The following is a 20,562-nucleotide window of genomic DNA, read 5'->3' on the forward strand; positions in this document are numbered from 1 at the left end:
AGTTACATCAGGTTGTTTTATAGGGTTCTTGTGTATCCTAGTTTTGCTGTAGTTTTGGTTTTAGTTTAGAAACACTTATTATTTGTGTGATTGCACGTTTGTAATTGATTCTGCTTCGTTTTGATTGTTGTGTTTATTTTATTGTTGGGTTTTATCTTAATTGATTTTCAGAGTGTTTTGCTTTGTTTTGGTTTTCATCATTTTGTTCTATTGTATTACACTGTGTAACTTTTTTTTTTTTTTGGTTCCTGGGTAGTAAGTGTTATTTCCTAATTGCTTATGCCTCAAAAGTATAGAAAATGGCTATTATTCCCCACAAACTTTGCTTTTGTGACCAGGACAGTGATATTTTGAAATTTACCTATTTTCCAGAACATTCCAGATAGATTCAGTGCTGAGTAAACTTGGAGTAACTTCTAGAACTTTCTAGAACTTTCCAGTAATATAAATAGTAGTATAAATACAGGGACCTTAAGCCCACCAGTTCAGTTTAGTTCCAGCTGCCTAAGTGGATACATATCTGCATTTTTCTGAGATGGCATCAAGAGGCTGCAAGCATCCGGCAGACACATTTTGCTATGTCTGCGGCCAATTTATCAAGACAAGAGCGAAAAAGTACTCCGTGGAAGCATCTGCTAAGATGTGTGAGGCCTACAAGGCATATTTCGGCATGCCTGTCGGGGATCAAGACAAACCCTGGGCACCTCATTTCACCTGCGAGCACTGCAAAAAAAATCTGGAAGGTAAGATGGACAATTGTTGCTCGGAATTTTATGTTATAAAATTTGTTAAAAGTTTTTAAATTGTAAAAGTTTTTAATTTTAAAATGTTTTACAATTTTCAATGTTATTGAAAAAATATATCATATATGAAAAATGTTGCGAGAATCTCTTACACATTAGTCATGGGTGAAATAAATGTATTTTTGTAGGATGGTACAGAGGGGAAAAGAGAGCCATAAAGTTCGCTATCCCAAGAATTTGGTGGGAACCCACTGACAACTCAAGCAACTGCTACTTCTGCATGGTGGACCCTTCCAAGCGGACCGAGTTCTCTGTGGGGAGGAACAACGTCAAGTGGGAGCCACTGGTGGACCCCCGGAAGATGCTGATGCCACCACTGCACATCAAATTGGGCATTATGAAACAATTTGTAACAGCTCTAGATAAGGAGTCGGCAGCCTTCAAGTACCTTCAAGACTTCTTCCCTAAGCTGTCTGAGGCAAAAGTCAAAGCCGGTGTCTTTGTCGGACCACAGATAAAGAAGATCCTGGAGTGCAATGAATTCCCCAAGAAGCTCACTAGTAAGGAGAAAGCGGCTTGGAACAGCTTTGTCGCAGTGGTTCGGGGCTTCCTGGGCAATCACAAGGCTGAAAACTATGCGGAGCTGGTTGAGACTCTGGTGAAGAATTACGACACAATGGGCTGTAGGATGTCCCTCAAAGTCCATATCCTTGATGCTCATCTTGATAAATTCATGGAGAACATGGGAGCGTACTCGGAGGAGCAAGGCGAGCGCTTCCACCAGGATATACTGGACTTTGAACGCTGCTACCAAGGACAGTATAACGAGAACATGATGGGAGACTACATTTGGGGGCTGATTTGTGAAAGTGATTTACAGTATAATCGTAAATCTCGAAAAACTACTCACTTCTAAATCTTTTGTAGTCATTTTTGTATTACTTTAGTATAAATACATGTTAATTTGGATTCATATGTTGTTTTTATCTGACTTTATGTGAACGAAAAGACACAAATTCGCCCGTTTTCTCATTGGAAATAGGTAAATTTCAAAATATCACTGTCCTGGTCACAAAAGCAAAGTCTGTGGGGAATAATAGCCATTTTCTATACTTTTGAGGCATAAGCAATTAGGAAATAACACTTACTACCCAGGAACAAAAATTCTGTTACATAGTGTTATTAGGAAGCTCTGTGGTCCAGTGGTTAAAAAAAAGGACTTGTAACCAGGAGGTGCCCGGTTCAAATCCCGGCTGACTCACTGTGTGTGTGTGTGTGTGTGTGTGTGTGTGACCCTGAGCAAGTCACTTCACCTCCTTTTGCTCCGTCTTTCGGGTGAGACGTTGTTGTACGTGTAGTAGGTAGTTCACACTCCCAGATTTCTGTAAGTCGTCTTGGATAAAGGCGTCAGCTAAATAATAATAATATATCAAGTTGTCATTAGCACGTTTTTTTTTCTTTCCAGAAACGCAGAATTTGTGTTAGCAGATTTGGTATCCTTGACTTTATTAGGCTGTAAATCTGGTGCAGAGGTTGTGCAGGCTCTCCAGATGAATGTTGCTGGCATTGCTTTGTAACAGCATTGCGTGTCTCTGCTTTCAGCCTCTTCCACAGATAGTGGTGTAGCGCACAGCAATTATGGAAATCTGTTAAAGAGAATGTAGTTCTGGGATTTTAAAATGGCATCAGAACTACATTTCCCAATGCCTAGTGCTCCTAATGAAGCCAGCAATGACAACCACCTGGATCAATTGCGATGAACTTGTGGACTTGTGGATTCAGTACAGATCTGCATACTAAGCTGTGGAGAAGCTAATCATAATCTACTTCAAACAAAAGATGGAGGCATTGTTGCTAAAATTCCCATTTCCAAGTACTGAAAATGCCTGTTCAGTCTTCTCTTCCCGATTCTGCAGTTTATAAATCCTCCATCCCTGATTCTAACTTCCATGCAGGCGTGTGAGATTGCTGTTTAAAATCTCACAACCTTGCAATCTAAAACACTACAAATAATAACGACTTCAAACTAAAGATCATAAAATATCTAACGAGAGTGTATTTCCCAAAATCATAAATAATAAAAAGTTATAACAAACTTGTAACAGCGGGGAACATTTTACAGGAAAGCGTAGAACTGAAACGGGCTTCAAAGCAACATCAAGTTAAACATGTAAAAACTATTTGTATAAACCACAGAGCTATATAATACTCAGTGACAAAATATATGCCTGATTGCACATGGATCGCTTGTATGAGCAGACAGCAGTTTAAAAAGCTGCTCCAGTCATGGTATATATAAGAAATGTAGAAACAAGGACATCTACGGTATTTATTACTGGAGTTTTAAAATGAAATCCTTGATTGACAAGACACTGAACAACATTTAAAACAGCATTTAATACAGGCAGCAAAACATTTTTAATATAGATTTTATTTGGTTTAGTAGTCTTGTTGTCAATCAACAAATTGATATTAAAAACACAGAACCTGCGTTTGTTAATAGAGTACTCGAGAGAGAGGGCAGTATTAAACACATCCTGAGCAGAAATCATCTCGTTAAGAAGCAATGCTATGCAGCCCATTACATTCCTAAAAGCTCTCTGGTGCCCCCTGCTGGAAACAGTACTGCTTTACACTTCAAGCTGCCTGCATGATAACTGCAGTACACTGTGCTGTGTCTTGAGGTACCGCAGATTCACCGTGGTATTGAGGTAGCTTCCATAGAACCCACTGCAAGAGGCTGAGCAACGCAAGAGAAAGGAAAGAGAAACGTGCATTCATAATAACACATCTATTTAATATATTACTAATGTGAGGTAACACAATCCGAATGCTCAACAAGACGATGAATACAAGATGTACTCGTTCATATTTGAGTCTGTGAGCTTTTGATCTGAACAGATTGTGATTAGGGGCGACCCTGTTTATCAAGCAAGTTTATTATTTTGTTTTCAGTAAATATTTCTGTATTTAGTCAAATGTCCTCCTGTTGTTTAAGTGTGCCCAAGTGTCTGCAATTCTGAGAATGTTCTCGAGTCCTGTAAGAGTCTGCAACTGACTTCACGTCTTCACACACTAAGTGCAGGAAGAGGATTACACACCTGTGTGAATTTTATGGTGTCTTTTAAGGTCTCGTAACTGTCTGAATCTCTTCCCACAAACATCACAGTGATGAGGTTTCTCTCCTGCGTGAATGACTTTGTGTTTTTTAAGGTTTCCTATGTGAATGAATGTCTTCCCACACTCAGAGCAGTGATGAGATTTCTCTCCTGTGTGAATGTGCTGGTGTCTTTTAAGGTCTCCAGACTGGCTGAATCTCTTCCCACCAACATCACAGTGATAAGGTTTCTCTCCTGTGTGAATTTGATGGTGTCTTTTAAGGTCTCCTAACTGGCTGAATCTCTTCCCACAAACAGCACAGTGATAAGGTTTCTCACCTGTGTGAATTGTATGGTGTCTTTTAAGGTCTCTTAAATGGCTGAATCTCTTCCCACAAACATCACAGTGATGAGGTTTCTCTCCTGTGTGAATTTGATGGTGTCTTTTAAGGTCTCCTAACTGGCTGAATCCCTTCCCACAAACAGGACAGTGATAAGGTTTCTCTCCTGTGTGAATTGTATGGTGTCTTTTAAGGCCTCTTAAATGGCTGAATCTCTTCCCACAAACATCACAGTGATGAGGTTTCTCTCCTATGTTAATGTGCTGGTGTGAATTAAGATTTCCTAAGTGTGTGAAACTCTTATCACTGGACTGTATGTGGGAAGGTTTCTCTCCTGTATGAATGCGCTGGTGTCTTTTAAGCAGTGATATATGATTGAAACTCTTCCCACAATCAGCCAATGAAAACGTAGTTCCTCCTGTGGGGTTTCCCTTGTGAGTTTCAGGAGCGTCTAATTGACAGGAACTCTTCCCACCTTTAATAGAATGAGGCAAGGTCTTCAAGTTGCCCTGGGTTTCAGAATTGTTAAAACATGCAGAATGTGGCGTCTCTGTACTCTCCACAGTAAGTGGGTGTCTGTCTTGTAAAGAAGGGATTTTAACTGAGTGAGTTCTCAATGTCTTCACATACTCTTCTTGGGGTGTCGTTTCTCTGTGTTTCTTGCACTGTGGTTTGCCTCTAGAAGAGTTTTTGCACTGGGGTGATGGAGTGGAGTCGTGTTCTCCTTCATCTACTTTAGAAGCTAAAGAAAGAAAGAGAAGAGAGACAAAGGTTATTGTACAGCATTCTTCCACATGCACTGTTCTGCAGGGCTTCATGTCATAAACATGACAACTAGAGTGAACTCTGATGATTCAAAATTAGAGCAAAGACCTGGTAAAACTACAATTCCCAGAATCCCCCTCCCAGCTGAAACTGATTTGCTGGTCTGCTGTACAGAACCCCTCCACACACGTACTTAATGTACTGTGACAATAACAACACAGCAATGCTTACTGTGAGATGCACAAGAGTGAAATGTGCTGCGGAGAGCAAACATTACAGTCCCTGGGAAAGTTGTAGTGAGATGAGCTTTTAAACATGATATTGTATCTGAATAAAGTGTAAGAATTAAAATAAGACTGATGGGTCATACAATACGGGTTCACTCTCATTGTGGCGATGCTGCTGCATACTCTCCACAGAAATGCTCTACTGAAATGTTTCTTTTGGGGACGCTAAGCAACCAGACTGGATGTGACATCACCCCGTGATGGGACATGTGATCCCTGCAGCTCTGTAAAGCTGTGGGAGCAGCACAACTGCAAACAGTCTACCAGAAATGGGGAAAGGCACAGATCTAACACAGGGGTGTCCAAAGCTGGCCCTTCAACTCCTGCTCTTTGTTCCAACCCTGTTCTAAGTTGTTTAATTGAACCAATTAAAGCTCCATCCAGGCACAGAAGCAGCACTTTATAGACGTGAACCTGTTCAATGTGGAGTAGAATGGCCTCCAGGAGCGTGATTGGACAGCGCTGATCTCACAGCATTCTAAAGAGGCGTGGCAGCAGCTGCACATCTAGCAGGTGTCTCAGGAGCAAGCACAGTGATGTCCTTGTTGACATAGTGGTTGGGCAGCTCCCCTTGTTTAAAATATGAATCTCAAGCACACTGCTGGTGTTCAGTACCAGGTTCTGCAGGATGAATAGGCAGCTCAATGCTGCTTGTTTTGTAGGATTACCTCCAAATCCCAGATCACATTCAGATGGAGAATCATCACACAGGTTGGATCCCAGCTTGTTGTTCTCCTCAAGTGCACAGACATTATTTTCAGTAGGAAGTTCCTCTGCGATGGAGACACATTCCTGTTCTATGAATTCCTCTTTAATAGGAACATATTCCTGTTCGGGGACGTCTTCATCTTTAACACATGGCAGCCCTGTAATCTGTATTAGACTTGCACACCACTCCTGTTCAAAGGACTCCTCTTGTGTGTAAACTGCTTCTGTCTTTGGCTCTTCCTGTGCTTCAGATTCAGGGATAGCGTGGCTCTCAATGGGATCTGTGGGAAACAAAATTGTATAAAATTACAACTCTTACTTACTAGCTAGGTTCCTCTACAAAGCCAGCCCCTTGTCAGAATGACTGAATAGATTCAATTCTTTTAGCCTGTCTGCATACGACATGCCTTTTAAACCCGGGATAATTCTGGTCACTGTTCTTTGCACTCTTTCTAGAGCAGCAATATCCTTTTTGTAACGAGGTGACCAGAACTGAACACAATATTCTAGGTGAGGTCTTACTAATGCATTATAAAGTTTTAACATTACTTCCCTTGATTTAAATTCAACACTTCTCACAATATATCCGAGCACCTGTTGGCCTTTTTTACAGCTTCCGCACATTGTCTATATGAAGATATTTCTGAGTCAACATAATGTCACCGGGTCTAAGAGGAGCTATTTCTCTTATTTTATTGATTTATTTTTAATTAATAGTGTTACTTTACCCTTTTTTAGCTCCCAAATTAAAACACATTTTCCGTCGCCGCAGGAAACCGCACAACAGCTGAGGACAACAGAGGCAAGTCTCAGCAAAGTGTCTGAGGAATGTCTTTCTGTGAACTCATACTGTATTGTGATCATGGTTTGGATGGAAACTGTCAACACAGAATACAAGTTTCAACGTGTCAAATACAACGAGCAGACAAGGGGCTGCAGCAGGAGAGCTGCTAAATCTCAAAGCAGCTTCATGGAAACAAGTGATTTACACAATTCTGACTCTTCAAAGTGCAGCAATATGTTTTTTTGTACAAACTCCACCTGTGTAATAATCATTAGTAACAACATTGGAAGCTTACTTTTGCAACGTCATGTGAACTGTAGATATACATCCAATCACATCCCTTCTATTCTGTTATACCCTGTATTAGTAAGTGTCTGGATTTTAAACAATATGAGAGATCGTTTCCTAATTCTGTTATACCCTGTATTAGTAAGTGTCTGGATTTTAAACAATATGAGAGATTGTTTCCTAATTCTGTTATACTCTGTATTAGTAAGTGTCTGGATTTTAAACAATATGAGAGATCGTTTCCTAATTCTGTTATACCCTGTATTAGTAAGTGTCTGGGTTTGAAACAATATGAGAGATCGTTTCCTAATTCTGTTATACTCTGTATTAGTAAGTGTCTGGATTTTAAACAATATGAGAGATCGCTTCCTAATTCTGTTATACCCTGTATTAGTAAGTGTCTGGATTTTAAACAATATGAGCGATCGTTTCCTAATTCTGTTATACCCTGTATTAGTAAGTGTCTGGATTTTAAACAATATGAGAGATCGCTTTCTAATTCTGTTATACCCTGTATTAGTAAGTGTCTGGATTTTAAACAATATGAGCGTTCGTTTCCTAATTCTGTTATACTCTGTATTAGTAAGTGTCTGGATTTTAAACAATATGAGAGATCGCTTCCTAATTCTGTTATACCCTGTATTAGTAAGTGTCTGGATTTTAAACAATATGAGCGTTCGTTTCCTAATTCTGTTATACTCTGTATTAGTAAGTGTCTGGATTTTAAACAATATGAGCGATCGTTTCCTAATTCTGTTTACCATCAGCTGAACAATGTACTTTATTTATTTATTTTATGATTAGAATTTTTCTAACAAACAAACTGCAGCTTCACGCTGTTTTGAGCAAATGATCGATTTTAATAATAGAAAACACACTGTTCTAGTACAACATATACTGCACCGCTATCCATTCTTAATAATACACACTGTTATAGTATAATATATACTGCACCACTATCCATTCTTAATAATACACACTGTTATAGTATAATATATACTGCACCACTATCCATTCTTAATAATACACACTGTTATAGTATAATATATACTGCACCACTATCCATTCTTAATAATACACACTGTTATAGTATAATATATACTGCACCGCTATCCATTCTTAATAATACACACTGTTATAGTATAATATATACTGCACCACTATCCATTCTTAATAATACACACTGTTATAGTATAATATATACTGCACCACTATCCATTCTTAATAATACACACTGTTATAGTATAATATATACTGCACCACTATCCATTCTTAATAATACACACTGTTATAGTATAATATATACTGCACCACTATCCATTCTTAATAATACACACTGTTATAGTATAATATATACTGCACCACTATCCATTCTTAATAATACACACTGTTATAGTATAATATATACTGCACCACTATCCATTCTTAATAATACACACTGTTATAGTATAATATATACTGCACCACTATCCATTCTTAATAATACACACTGTTATAGTATAATATATACTGCACCACTATCCATTCTTAATACACACTGTTATAGTATAATATATACTGCACCACTATCCATTCTTAATACACACTGTTATAGTATAATATATACTGCACCACTATCCATTCTTAATACACACTGTTATAGTATAATATATACTGCACCACTATCCATTCTTAATACACACTGTTATAGTATAATATATACTGCACCACTATCCATTCTTAATAATACACACTGTTATAGTATAATATATACTGCAGCACTATCCATTCTTAATACACACTGTTATAGTATAATATATACTGCACCACTATCCATTCTTAATAATACACACTGTTATAGTATAATATATACTGCACCACTATCCATTCTTAATAAGACACACTGTTATAGTATAATATATACTGCACCACTATCCATTCTTAATAATACACACTGTTATAGTATAATATATACTGCACCGCTATCCATTCTTAATAATACACACTGTTATAGTATAATATATACTGCACCACTATCCATTCTTAATAATACACACTGTTATAGTATAATATATACTGCACCACTATCCATTCTTAATACACACTGTTATAGTATAATATATACTGCACCACTATCCATTCTTAATACACACTGTTATAGTATAATATATACTGCACCACTATCCATTCTTAATAATACACACTGTTATAGTATAATATATACTGCACCACTATCCATTCTTAATAATACACACTGTTATAGTATAATATATACTGCACCACTATCCATTCTTAATACACACTGTTATAGTATAATATATACTGCACCACTATCCATTCTTAATAATACACACTGTTATAGTATAATATATACTGCACCACTATCCATTCTTAATAATACACACTGTTATAGTATAATATATACTGCACCACTATCCATTCTTAATAATACACACTGTTATAGTATAATATATACTGCACCACTATCCATTCTTAATAATACACACTGTTATAGGATACTATATACTGCACCGCTATCCATTCTTAATAATACACACTGTTATAGTATAATATATACTGCACCACTATCCATTCTTAATACACGCTGTTATAGTATAATATATACTGCACCGCTATCCATTCTTAATAATACACACTGTTACAGTATAATATATACTGCACCACTATCCATTCTTAATAATACACACTGTTATAGGATAATATATACTGCACCACTATCCATTCTTAATACACGCTGTTATAGTATAATATATACTGCACCACTATCCATTCTTAATAATACACACTGTTATAGTATAATATATACTGCACCACTATCCATTCTTAATAATACACACTGTTATAGGATAATATATACTGCACCGCTATCCATTCTTAATAATACACACTGTTATAGTATAATATATACTGCACCACTATCCATTCTTAATAATACACACTGTTATAGTATAATATATACTGCACCACTATCCATTCTTAATACACACTGTTATAGTATAATATATACTGCACCGCTATCCATTCTTAATAATACACACTGTTATAGTATAATATATACTGCACCACTATCCATTCTTAATAATACACACTGTTATAGTATAATAAATACTGCACCACTATCCATTCTTAATACACACTGTTATAGTATAATATATACTGCACCGCTATCCATTCTTAATAATACACACTGTTATAGTATAATATATACTGCACCACTATCCATTCTTAATACACACTGTTATAGTATAATATATACTGCACCACTATCCATTCTTAATAATACACACTGTTATAGTATAATATATACTGCACCACTATCCATTCTTAATAATACACACTGTTATAGTATAATATATACTGCACCACTATCCATTCTTAATACACACTGTTATAGTATAATATATACTGCACCACTATCCATTCTGAATACACGCTGTTATAGTATAATATATACTGCACCACTATCCATTCTTAATACACACTGTTATAGTATAATATATACTGCACCACTATCCATTCTTAATAATACACACTGTTATAGTATAATATATACTGCACCACTATCCATTCTTAATACACACTGTTATAGTATAATATATACTGCACCACTATCCATTCTTAATAATACACACTGTTATAGTATAATATATACTGCACCACTATCCATTCTTAATAATACACACTGTTATAGTATAATATATACTGCACCACTATCCATTCTTAATAATACACACTGTTATAGTATAATATATACTGCACCACTATCCATTCTTAATAATACACACTGTTATAGTATAATATATACTGCACCACTATCCATTCTTAATAATACACACTGTTATAGTATAATATATACTGCAGCACTATCCATTCTTAATAATACACACTGTTATAGTATAATATATACTGCACCACTATCCATTCTTAATAATACACACTGTTATAGTATAATATATACTGCACCACTATCCATTCTTAATACACACTGTTATAGTATAATATATACTGCACCACTATCCATTCTTAATACACACTGTTATAGTATAATATATACTGCACCACTATCCATTCTTAATAATACACACTGTTATAGTATAATATATACTGCACCACTATCCATTCTTAATACACACTGTTATAGTATAATATATACTGCACCACTATCCATTCTTAATAATACACACTGTTATAGTATAATATATACTGCACCACTATCCATTCTTAATAATACACACTGTTATAGTATAATATATACTGCACCACTATCCATTCTTAATACACACTGTTATAGTATAATATATACTGCACCACTATCCATTCTTAATACACACTGTTATAGTATAATATATACTGCACCACTATCCATTCTTAATAATACACACTGTTATAGTATAATATATACTGCACCACTATCCATTCTTAATACACACTGTTATAGTATAATATATACTGCACCACTATCCATTCTTAATAATACACACTGTTATAGTATAATATATACTGCACCGCTATCCATTCTTAATAATACACACTGTTATAGTATAATATATACTGCACCACTATCCATTCTTAATAATACACACTGTTATAGTATAATATATACTGCACCACTATCCATTCTTAATAATACACACTGTTATAGTATAATATATACTGCACCACTATCCATTCTTAATAATACACACTGTTATAGTATAATATATACTGCACCGCTATCCATTCTTAATAATACACACTGTTATAGTATAATATATACTGCACCACTATCCATTCTTAATAATACACACTGTTATAGTATAATATATACTGCACCACTATCCATTCTTAATAATACACACTGTTATAGTATAATATATACTGCACCACTATCCATTCTTAATAATACACACTGTTATAGTATAATATATACTGCACCACTATCCATTCTTAATAATACACACTGTTATAGTATAATATATACTGCACCACTATCCATTCTTAATAATACACACTGTTATAGTATAATATATACTGCACCACTATCCATTCTTAATAATACACACTGTTATAGTATAATATATACTGCACCACTATCCATTCTTAATAATACACACTGTTATAGTATAATATATACTGCACCACTATCCATTCTTAATACACACTGTTATAGTATAATATATACTGCACCACTATCCATTCTTAATACACACTGTTATAGTATAATATATACTGCACCACTATCCATTCTTAATACACACTGTTATAGTATAATATATACTGCACCACTATCCATTCTTAATACACACTGTTATAGTATAATATATACTGCACCACTATCCATTCTTAATAATACACACTGTTATAGTATAATATATACTGCAGCACTATCCATTCTTAATACACACTGTTATAGTATAATATATACTGCACCACTATCCATTCTTAATAATACACACTGTTATAGTATAATATATACTGCACCACTATCCATTCTTAATAAGACACACTGTTATAGTATAATATATACTGCACCACTATCCATTCTTAATAATACACACTGTTATAGTATAATATATACTGCACCGCTATCCATTCTTAATAATACACACTGTTATAGTATAATATATACTGCACCACTATCCATTCTTAATAATACACACTGTTATAGTATAATATATACTGCACCACTATCCATTCTTAATACACACTGTTATAGTATAATATATACTGCACCACTATCCATTCTTAATACACACTGTTATAGTATAATATATACTGCACCACTATCCATTCTTAATAATACACACTGTTATAGTATAATATATACTGCACCACTATCCATTCTTAATAATACACACTGTTATAGTATAATATATACTGCACCACTATCCATTCTTAATACACACTGTTATAGTATAATATATACTGCACCACTATCCATTCTTAATAATACACACTGTTATAGTATAATATATACTGCACCACTATCCATTCTTAATAATACACACTGTTATAGTATAATATATACTGCACCACTATCCATTCTTAATAATACACACTGTTATAGTATAATATATACTGCACCACTATCCATTCTTAATAATACACACTGTTATAGGATACTATATACTGCACCGCTATCCATTCTTAATAATACACACTGTTATAGTATAATATATACTGCACCACTATCCATTCTTAATACACGCTGTTATAGTATAATATATACTGCACCGCTATCCATTCTTAATAATACACACTGTTACAGTATAATATATACTGCACCACTATCCATTCTTAATAATACACACTGTTATAGGATAATATATACTGCACCACTATCCATTCTTAATACACGCTGTTATAGTATAATATATACTGCACCACTATCCATTCTTAATAATACACACTGTTATAGTATAATATATACTGCACCACTATCCATTCTTAATAATACACACTGTTATAGGATAATATATACTGCACCGCTATCCATTCTTAATAATACACACTGTTATAGTATAATATATACTGCACCACTATCCATTCTTAATAATACACACTGTTATAGTATAATATATACTGCACCACTATCCATTCTTAATACACACTGTTATAGTATAATATATACTGCACCGCTATCCATTCTTAATAATACACACTGTTATAGTATAATATATACTGCACCACTATCCATTCTTAATAATACACACTGTTATAGTATAATAAATACTGCACCACTATCCATTCTTAATACACACTGTTATAGTATAATATATACTGCACCGCTATCCATTCTTAATAATACACACTGTTATAGTATAATATATACTGCACCACTATCCATTCTTAATACACACTGTTATAGTATAATATATACTGCACCACTATCCATTCTTAATAATACACACTGTTATAGTATAATATATACTGCACCACTATCCATTCTTAATAATACACACTGTTATAGTATAATATATACTGCACCACTATCCATTCTTAATACACACTGTTATAGTATAATATATACTGCACCACTATCCATTCTGAATACACGCTGTTATAGTATAATATATACTGCACCACTATCCATTCTTAATACACACTGTTATAGTATAATATATACTGCACCACTATCCATTCTTAATAATACACACTGTTATAGTATAATATATACTGCACCACTATCCATTCTTAATACACACTGTTATAGTATAATATATACTGCACCACTATCCATTCTTAATAATACACACTGTTATAGTATAATATATACTGCACCACTATCCATTCTTAATAATACACACTGTTATAGTATAATATATACTGCACCACTATCCATTCTTAATAATACACACTGTTATAGTATAATATATACTGCACCACTATCCATTCTTAATAATACACACTGTTATAGTATAATATATACTGCACCACTATCCATTCTTAATAATACACACTGTTATAGTATAATATATACTGCAGCACTATCCATTCTTAATAATACACACTGTTATAGTATAATATATACTGCACCACTATCCATTCTTAATAATACACACTGTTATAGTATAATATATACTGCACCACTATCCATTCTTAATACACACTGTTATAGTATAATATATACTGCACCACTATCCATTCTTAATACACACTGTTATAGTATAATATATACTGCACCACTATCCATTCTTAATAATACACACTGTTATAGTATAATATATACTGCACCACTATCCATTCTTAATACACACTGTTATAGTATAATATATACTGCACCACTATCCATTCTTAATAATACACACTGTTATAGTATAATATATACTGCACCTCTATCCATTCTTAATAATACACACTGTTATAGTATAATATATACTGCACCACTATCCATTCTTAATAATACACACTGTTATAGTACAATATATACTGCACCACTATCCATTCTTAATAATACACACTGTTATAGTATAATATATACTGCACCACTATCCATTCTTAATAATACACACTGTTATAGTACAATATATACTGCACCACTATCCATTCTTAATAATACACACTGTTATAGTATAATATATACTGCACCACTATCCATTCTTAATAATACACACTGTTATAGTATAATATATACTGCACCACTATCCATTCTTAATACACACTGTTATAGTATAATATATACTGCACCACTATCCATTCTTAATAATACACACTGTTATAGTATAATATATACTGCACCACTATCCATTCTTAATAATACACACTGTTATAGTATAATATATACTGCACCACTATCTATTCTTAATAATACACACTGTTATAGTATAATATATACTGCACCACTATCCATTCTTAATACACACTGTTATAGTATAATATATACTGTACCACTATCCATTCTTAATAATACACACTGTTATAGTATAATATATACTGCACCACTATCCATTCTTAATAATACACACTGTTATAGTATAATATATACTGCACCACTATCCATTCTTAATAATACACACTGTTATAGTATAATATATACTGCACCACTATCCATTCTTAATAATACACACTGTTATAGTATAATATATACTGCACCACTATCCATTCTTAATAATACACACTGTTATAGTATAATATATACTGCACCACTATCCATTCTTAATACACACTGTTATAGTATAATATATACTGCACCACTATCCATTCTTAATAATACACACTGTTATAGTATAATATATACTGTACCACTATCCATTCTTAATAATACACACTGTTATAGTATAATATATACTGCACCACTATCCATTCTTAATAATACACACTGTTATAGTATAATATATACTGCACCACTATCCATTCTTAATAATACACACTGTTATAGTATAATATATACTGCACCACTATCCATTCTTAATACACACTGTTATAGTATAATATATACTGCACCACTATCCATTCTTAATAATACACACTGTTATAGTATAATATATACAGTTACATGAAATAAAAGCGAGTCTAAAACTACGCCGACATCACCACGAGGGACATTACAGCGACTGCACATAACAGCACTATGACATCACCACGAGGGCCATCACAGCGACTGCACATAACAGCACTATGACATCACCACGAGGGACATCACAGCGACTGCACATAACAGCACTATGACATCACCATGAGGGAATTTACAGCGACTGCACATAACAGCACTATGACATCACCATGAGGGAATTTACAGCGACTGCACATAACATCACTATGACATCACCCCGAGGGACATGACAGCGACTGCACATAACAGCACTATGACATCACCACGAGGGCCATCACAGCGACTGCACATAACAGCACTATGACATCACCACGAGGGACATCACAGCGACTGCACATAACAGCACTATGACATCACCATGAGGGAATTTACAGCGACTGCACATAACATCACTATGACATCACCACGAGGGACATTACAGCGACTGCACATAACAGCACTATGACATCACAGCGACTGCACATAACAGCACTATGACATCACCACGAGGGACATCACAGCGACTGCACATAACAGCACTATGACATCACCATGAGGGAATTTACAGCGACTGCACATAACAGCACTATGACATCACCATGAGGGAATTTACAGCGACTGCACATAACATCACTATGACATCACCCCGAGGGACTAGACAGCGACTGCACATAACAGCACTATGACATCACCCCGAGGGACATTACAGCGACTGCACATAACAGCACTACGACATCACCGCGAGGGACATGACAGCGACTGCACATAACAGCACTACGACATCACCATGACAGACATTACAGCGACTGCGCATAACAGCACTACGACATCACCACGAGGGACATTACAGCGACTGCACATAACAGCACTACGACATCACCATGACAGACATTACAGCGACTGCACATAACAGCACTACGACATCACCATGACAGACATTACAGCGACTGCACATAACAGCACTACGACATCACCATGACAGACATTACAGCGACTGCACATAACAGCACTACGACATCACCATGAGGGACATTACAGCGACTGCGCATAACAGCACTACGACATCACCACGAGGGACATTACAGCGACTGCGCATAACAGCACTACGACATCACCGCGAGGGACATGACAGCGACTGCACATAACAGCACTACGACATCACCACGAGGGACATGACAGCGACTGCACATAACAGCACTATGACATCACCGCGAGGGACATGACAGCGACTGCACATAACAGCACTACGACATCACCACGAGGGACATTACAGCGACTGCACATAACAGCACTACGACATCACCGCGAGGGACATTACAGCGACTGCACATAACAGCACTACGACATCACCACGAGGGACATGACAGCGACTGCACATAACAGCACTACGACATCACCATGACAGACATTACAGCGACTGCACATAACAGCACTACGACATCACCACGAGGGACATGACAGCGACTGCACATAACAGCACTATGACATCACCACGAGGGACATGACAGTGACTGCACATAACAGCACTACGACATCACCACGAGGGACATGACAGCGACTGCACATAACAGCACTACGACATCACCACGAGGGACATGACAGCGACTGCACATAACTGCACTATGACATCACCACGAGGGACATTACAGCGACTGCACATAACAGCACTACGACATCACCACGAGGGACATTACAGCGACTGCACATAACAGCACTATGACATCACCATGAGGGACATTACAGCGACTGCACATAACAGCACTACGACATCACCACGAGGGACATGACAGCGACTGCACATAACAGCACTACGACATCACCGCGATGAACTGCAATTCCCAGAAGACTGTGAAGTTCACAAACACGTCACTTACCAGGAGCTGGGACACACGACGCAGTCAGAGCGGGCTTCACCACTTTTCTGATTGCAGACGACTATAGTTTTTTTTTTTCACTGTTCCCATACAGCTCCATCATAACTAGACTGGTAAATACGAGAAGTACAACCTCCATGCAATAAAAGCGTGTTTCCACAAGCATTTTTTTATGTAGTTGGGCTGCATATTTTTTTCACTTGTTGCAGAATGATATTCAGCACGTGTTTTGATTATATATAATGTATATGATTAGTCCTCCAATGGACATCTGGGATTGGGCTAGGACTATATAAAGAAGGACAGGACAGTCAATCCCATGATGCAGTTCGGTACTCAATTACAGGCGCCATTTGTGGAGCCCACTCAGCACTGAATACATTGCGATGATGCTGTGGTGCAGCCCCAGGATATACCGGTATTATTTTTAATAACAATACAAAATATCGTTAATATAAAGTGTCTGGCTCTTATTTATGCTTGATTATGTCAAGAAACATTTTGCCAGGGCGAGCCTGAATAAGTTAAAAGCATTGTGAGCGCGCTATTATTTCTAGTACTGCTGTTAATCAGGGTCTGTACACTGTGTCTAATAAAAGGCTCTATTAAAAGACCCTCACAAATACATCACAGAGATATTTACATTCTCAAGCTCTGCAGCATGGTCTGTGACTGTCTCAGCGGGACTCTCTACACTTTACCAGAAGGACACCGTGTAAGTCTCTCCAATTACAGACTGGTTAAGACTTACCAATATAGTAGTTTCTTAGTTTCTAGAATACCTATTTAAATATGAATTAGACTAGGTTAGATGCACTACGTTCTTATAATCTATAAAATAACACAATGCCTCAATTAGACTGCTTATAACCAATATTAGGACAGAGCTGTGCTATTAACAGCGCTTATAATAATCAAACACTTTAAAACGTGTCTGAAGAGAGATTCGAACCAAGATCTTTCCAGTAGAAGGCGGTTTGAGGTGTTGGATTGACCGAGCAATACCACACAATAAAACCCATCTTACCTTGAAATATGAAAGGCTGTTTAATGTCTGCATGTGCAGCGTTTATACACCCTCGCACGGCTTTCAGCTCGCTCTCTGATATTTCCAATCTCAGCTTCAGACTTTCATTCTCTCTCTTCACTGCAGACATGTCCTCTTGTAATTCAGTGAATTTGCTGCTCACAGCTTCAGTAATCGCGCACACGACGCTGTCTGCAGCCGCTTTCACTGCGAGCTCGACGGTGGAGGCGAGCTCGTCTTGAAACAACCACACGGAGACACTGACGTCCATCTTCACTGGTTTAGTTTGAGACTGCTCTAGCGGAATCCTCTTTGCATTCAGAAACACCGCCTTCGGTTTGTATTTAGTAAGAATTATTTGTTTTTATCGTAGCCTTCCCATTCAAATACATGCATCACACACAGACTTTCCAAGCAGCAACAACCCTTTCTATGTCCGGTACTGAAATGAAAGCGTCCCTAGCAGAAGGCGTGGCTGGGTGGATCCGCCGCGTATGATTGGTTCTTTGGCCTCCCTATGGAGGCGAGAAGGCGTGGCTGGGTGGATCCGCCGCGTATGATTGGCTCTTTGGCCTCCCTATGGAAGCGAGAAGGAGTGGCTGGGTGGATCCGCCGCGTATGATTGGCTCTTTGGTCTCCCTATGGAAGCGAGGGCGGGTCGAGGAGGTTCTGAAACTGGATCGCAGAGTCTCCATGTCGGCTCTGTGAGCGCTGTGTTGGATGCGATGCTGACACTGCGCGGAATCCGACATGGAGGCAGATTCGACTGTCTCTGCTGAGAATGTGACATCATCAGAAAGCAGAGACAGCGCAGCGAGCTAACATCCCAAACAATATGCTTTTGACAGCACCGATTAACTTGCGTGCTGGTTTAGTACCGTGCTCCGTGCAACCACGGGATCAGCCCCAGGTAGTGCGCTGCTTTCAGCTCCGTGCAATTGACTCGAACTGATGTAGGTGTTGTCAAAAAGCATATTGGTAGTGTTCTTATAGAGCAGATTTCCGCAGTGCTGCACAGATATGCCTTCTTACGCCTTGTCAACGCTATATTAAATACACGGTAAACCAGCCAAGAGCAGCAAGCGCAGCCAAGAGCAGCAAGCGCAGTCAGGAGCAGCAAGCGCAGCCAAGAGCAGCAAGCGCAGCCAGGAGCAGCAAGCGCAGCCAGGAGCAGCAAGCGCAGCCAAGAGCAGCAAGCGCAGCCAGGAGCAGCAAGCGCAGCCAAGAGCAGCAAGCGCAGCCAGGAGCAGCAAGCGCAGCCAAGAGCAGCAAGCGCAGCCAGGAGCAGCAAGCGCAGCCAAGAGCAGCAAGCACAGCCAGGAGCAGCAAGCGCAGCCAGGAGCAGCAAGCGCAGCCAAGAGCAGCAAGCGCAGCCAGGAGCAGCAAGCGCAGCCAAGAGCAGCAAGCGCAGCCAAGAGCAGCAAGCACAGCCAGGAGCAGCAAGCGCAGTCAGGAGCAGCAAGCACAGCCAGCTCTGAAATACAAGAACACGACCAACCTTTAAATACATCTGTGGCAAAGTGTCCCGCCCCTAATTATTATTATTTGTATTATTGTTTGCGGCGCGTATAACAGCGCCGCGTATTTCTTATTTATATTTAAAAACCTCGTGAGGATGCATGACTGATCAGCTACTG

General features: G+C 37.2%; 1 protein-coding gene across 2 annotated transcripts; it reads right to left on the bottom strand.

Moving 5' to 3' along the window:
• Positions 1-3,058: 3,058 nt before the first annotated feature.
• Positions 3,059-19,370, bottom strand: LOC131721242 (zinc finger protein 135-like). 2 transcript variants are annotated; one of them, XM_059014699.1, is made up of 3 exons: positions 18,926-19,370; positions 5,903-6,223; positions 3,059-4,924 (listed from the first exon to the last, which is right to left on the bottom strand). In XM_059014699.1, exons 1-3 carry the CDS (start codon positions 19,194-19,196, stop codon positions 3,837-3,839), a joined length of 1,680 nt encoding a protein of 559 aa, XP_058870682.1. In that variant the 5' UTR covers positions 19,197-19,370; the 3' UTR covers positions 3,059-3,836. The 2 variants fall into 2 exon arrangements, with proteins under 2 accessions (XP_058870682.1, XP_058870683.1); XM_059014700.1 differs by lacking the exon at positions 5,903-6,223 and having other exon boundaries at positions 18,926-19,369.
• Positions 19,371-20,562: the final 1,192 nt, after the last annotated feature.

Source organism: Acipenser ruthenus, chromosome 48 (genome assembly GCF_902713425.1).
Source record: "Acipenser ruthenus chromosome 48, fAciRut3.2 maternal haplotype, whole genome shotgun sequence".
Classification (NCBI taxonomy): Eukaryota; Metazoa; Chordata; class Actinopteri; order Acipenseriformes; family Acipenseridae; genus Acipenser; species Acipenser ruthenus.